The 3,167-nt window shown below is 44.7% G+C and overlaps 1 protein-coding gene across 1 annotated transcript; it reads right to left on the bottom strand.

Moving 5' to 3' along the window:
• Positions 1 to 900: 900 nt before the first annotated feature.
• LOC100191141 (jasmonate-induced protein) lies at positions 901 to 2,396 on the bottom strand. Its single transcript, NM_001136577.1, has 4 exons — positions 1,971 to 2,396; positions 1,675 to 1,888; positions 1,368 to 1,577; positions 901 to 1,284 (listed from the first exon to the last, which is right to left on the bottom strand). Exons 1-4 carry the CDS (start codon positions 2,273 to 2,275, stop codon positions 1,039 to 1,041), a joined length of 975 nt encoding a protein of 324 aa, NP_001130049.1. The 5' UTR covers positions 2,276 to 2,396; the 3' UTR covers positions 901 to 1,038.
• Positions 2,397 to 3,167: the final 771 nt, after the last annotated feature.

Here is a 3,167-nt window from a genome sequence, read left to right as displayed (position 1 = left end):
TGAAAAGTTATGAAACTTTGTAGTTGACAATGTTTTGGTTTGAAATCATCTTGTTATGTAAAAATATGCTTGAATTTTGAAATTTGAATTTTTCAAACTGTCTCGGATGGAAAAACCACCAAAATAAAAGTTATAGGTCTTAAAATGTAATGAAACTTTGTAGTTGACAATTTTTTGATTTGAAATCATCTTATCATTAAAAAATTCGTGTGAAGTTTTCAAATTTAAAATCCAAATTTTGTAAACGGTCTCGAATGTAGAAACTATTAAAATAAAACTTGTAGATCTCAAAAAGTTATGAAACTTAATAGTTAATCACATTTTCAAATGAACTCATTTAGTGGCTTAAATAATCAAATTACTCTCGATTTGTAATAGTACATGGGGAATGAAAACGTAATATAGACATAATTGGTGTAGTAGTGTAGTGGTATAGAAGGGTATGCGAGAGAGAGGTGCGAGTTCGAATCTCACTATTTACAAAACATATAAGTTTGATTCAAAATAATAGTGAAAAATAATAGGGCAACGAATAAGTTAATATAGGTAACGTTGAAGAGTTATTCCTAGAATTTAAAAAACTATTTTACTATTTTTATATTTTTCGATTCTTAATTTGAAAACTGTTTTACTATTTTTATATTTTTCGATTCTTAATTTGCTGAGTGTTTTTCGACACTCGGCAAAGTCTATTCGGCAAAGAACCCTTTGCCGATGAAATATTTGCCGAGTGTTACACTCGGCAAAGGTTTTGCCGAGTGTTACACTTGGCAAAAGCCTGCCAAATGTAAAATAGTCTTTACCGAGTGTAACACTCGACAAAAAACGCGATTCCTTAGTGAATTGCAGCAGGCTTTTATATTTGATATAAATACGTATACTACAGGGTGACGACGGAAATATAAATTTAGACACATGCATGCATGGCATTTATTTGGCACATGGCGATGGCAGCCGTAGACACAAGACCACTTTTATTTATTTGACATGAACACACATACGACAGCACCGGACGACGATGATAGCTAGATGACCAGATCAGAGTTGTTGACGCAGGTAAACACCGATCGCAGCGACGAGCCTGCTGGTCGAGCGTCCATAGAACCCCACGATGCTGCTGCCGATCGGCGCGGTGATGCAGAAACGTGTCCCGTCCTCGATCCCCCATGGCCCCCAGGTTCTGCTGCTGGTGAGAATTCTGATCGAGGTCAGCGTGGTGGCGCCTTCAAACATGCCGTATGTTCCTGAGACCTCCCTGACAACCTCGGCGTCGCCAAGATCGATCTGCACGCATGTGCATGAGGAAGATATACATGCTGCATGAATCAAAGGTAGGTAGGGTCGTAGGGACTTGCTGCTCTGCTCACCGTTCGAAGGTTGCCGCCAAGTCCACCCCATCGCCCAGCAGTGCGCCTCTGGCCACCTCTATCAGTATACGTGAACTCGATGGAGTCGACGGCAAAACCAGTTCGAACGGAGAGGCTGTGCAGACGCTGTGGTGGCTCCGTCGTCGTGATGTCCTGCGCCGACCCTCCACCTCCACCCCATACCCCAATCTTGGTGACAGAGACGGAGTCCTACGTGCGTGCATCCAGCTGATTGTGTTACTGAGAATTCTGCTGTCATTCTTAAAAGAGTTATTGATTTTTTCTCTGACATATACACACTACGTACCTGCTTGTTTGGCTGTTGTTGTGCCGAGCCAAACGCCGGGCAGAAAACTTCGATGCTGGTAAGCTCATCAGAGTTCCCGTCGTTGCTACCGGCGAGAAACCTTCTTCGTATGACACCGGTGGCCATGGCGAACACCCCGGTGCCACCGTAGATGGCCCACTCGTCTGACCCATCCGTTATCACTCCGTTGGTGAGCAGCGTGGAGCCCTTAAGCCTGACGACGATGAACCAATGAATGAATCGCACATGCATTATATATATACACACTACATGCATGCATGCATACATTGAACTACCTCTCGGCCTCGAAGACGATGCTGACTAGCTGGTGCGAGCTGCCGATTTGGACAGTGACTCCCTGCAAGCGAGCGACGAGGTGGGCGCCGGAGCCACGGCCATCGTATATGGGAAAGTCGCTCACGAACCGTCGTCCCAGCTGGTCAGACGGCCTCCCGTCCACAGTCATCTCCCGGCTGCCTGGACCTGTCCGACGGATGTACAGGCTACGGAAGGTGAGCTTGGTGAACTCCGCTGGCAGAGGCGGCGCAGCGGCGTCGGGAGAAGTCACTAGCGGGGAACTCGGAGCAGGGTTCTCCGCCATTGCTAGTTGCTACGCACTCTCTCTGCTAGCTGACGATACTCTCTCCCCCCTTGCCTCGCTTGTGGAAGGGCTACGTATTTACAGACGACGCTCTGCAAAAAGCTACAGCTAGCGTGACCATGCACCTACTCGGCGGTGCCGCCGCCGTCGTCGTCTTCTTCTTCTATTGTCCGGTCTGTCCACTGTCTGATCGGCCAACTGTCCGGTCAGCCAACACGTGTCCTCCGCAGCGACGCGTGGGATGGGTACGTGGCCGGCCGCCATGGACCTTGATGTAATGTGGATTTCTGTGACGACGAATGTTTACTCTATTTGCGGCTTGCAAGCAAACATTACTATAGAAATCGAATTCAGACCACTAGTATTATTTACTAGTATTTAGTATTGGTTTAATTAAAATCGGCACTTGGTGCACTACAATATCAGTTCTAACCACTAAGTACATAGAAGCTCTATAGTGACGATCCTAGAGCTATTTTCACTGACGTTTTTTATGTCGCCAGTGCTAGCTAGGGGCTAGTAGAAATCGGCTTTTTTCACAGGCAGTTGTTCACCAACCGCTAGTGTAAATATCTTTAGCACTGGCGGTTTTCTTTAGCAGCCCGCTAGTGTAAATATCATTAGCACTGGCGGTTTGCTTAAGAAACCGCATGTGAAAATATTATTATCACTGACGGTGACTTAAACAGTACACCTATGAAAATGTTGTCTCCACATACGGTTAAGATTCTAGAAAGAGCATCACTTAACGGCTTAGGGGTATTTGAATACACTAAAACTAATTGTTAGTTGGCTAAAAAATTGCTAGTAGAATAAGCTAGCTAATAAATAACTAACTAACTATTAACTAATTTACTAAAAATAACTAATAATTGATAGGGTGTTTGAATGT

The sequence above is a fragment of the Zea mays genome, chromosome 6, assembly GCF_902167145.1.
Source record: "Zea mays cultivar B73 chromosome 6, Zm-B73-REFERENCE-NAM-5.0, whole genome shotgun sequence".
NCBI lineage: Eukaryota > Viridiplantae > Streptophyta > Magnoliopsida > Poales > Poaceae > Zea > Zea mays.
The sequence above is the reverse complement of the archived record's forward strand: the minus strand, read 5'-3'. Positions and strand labels throughout refer to the sequence as shown.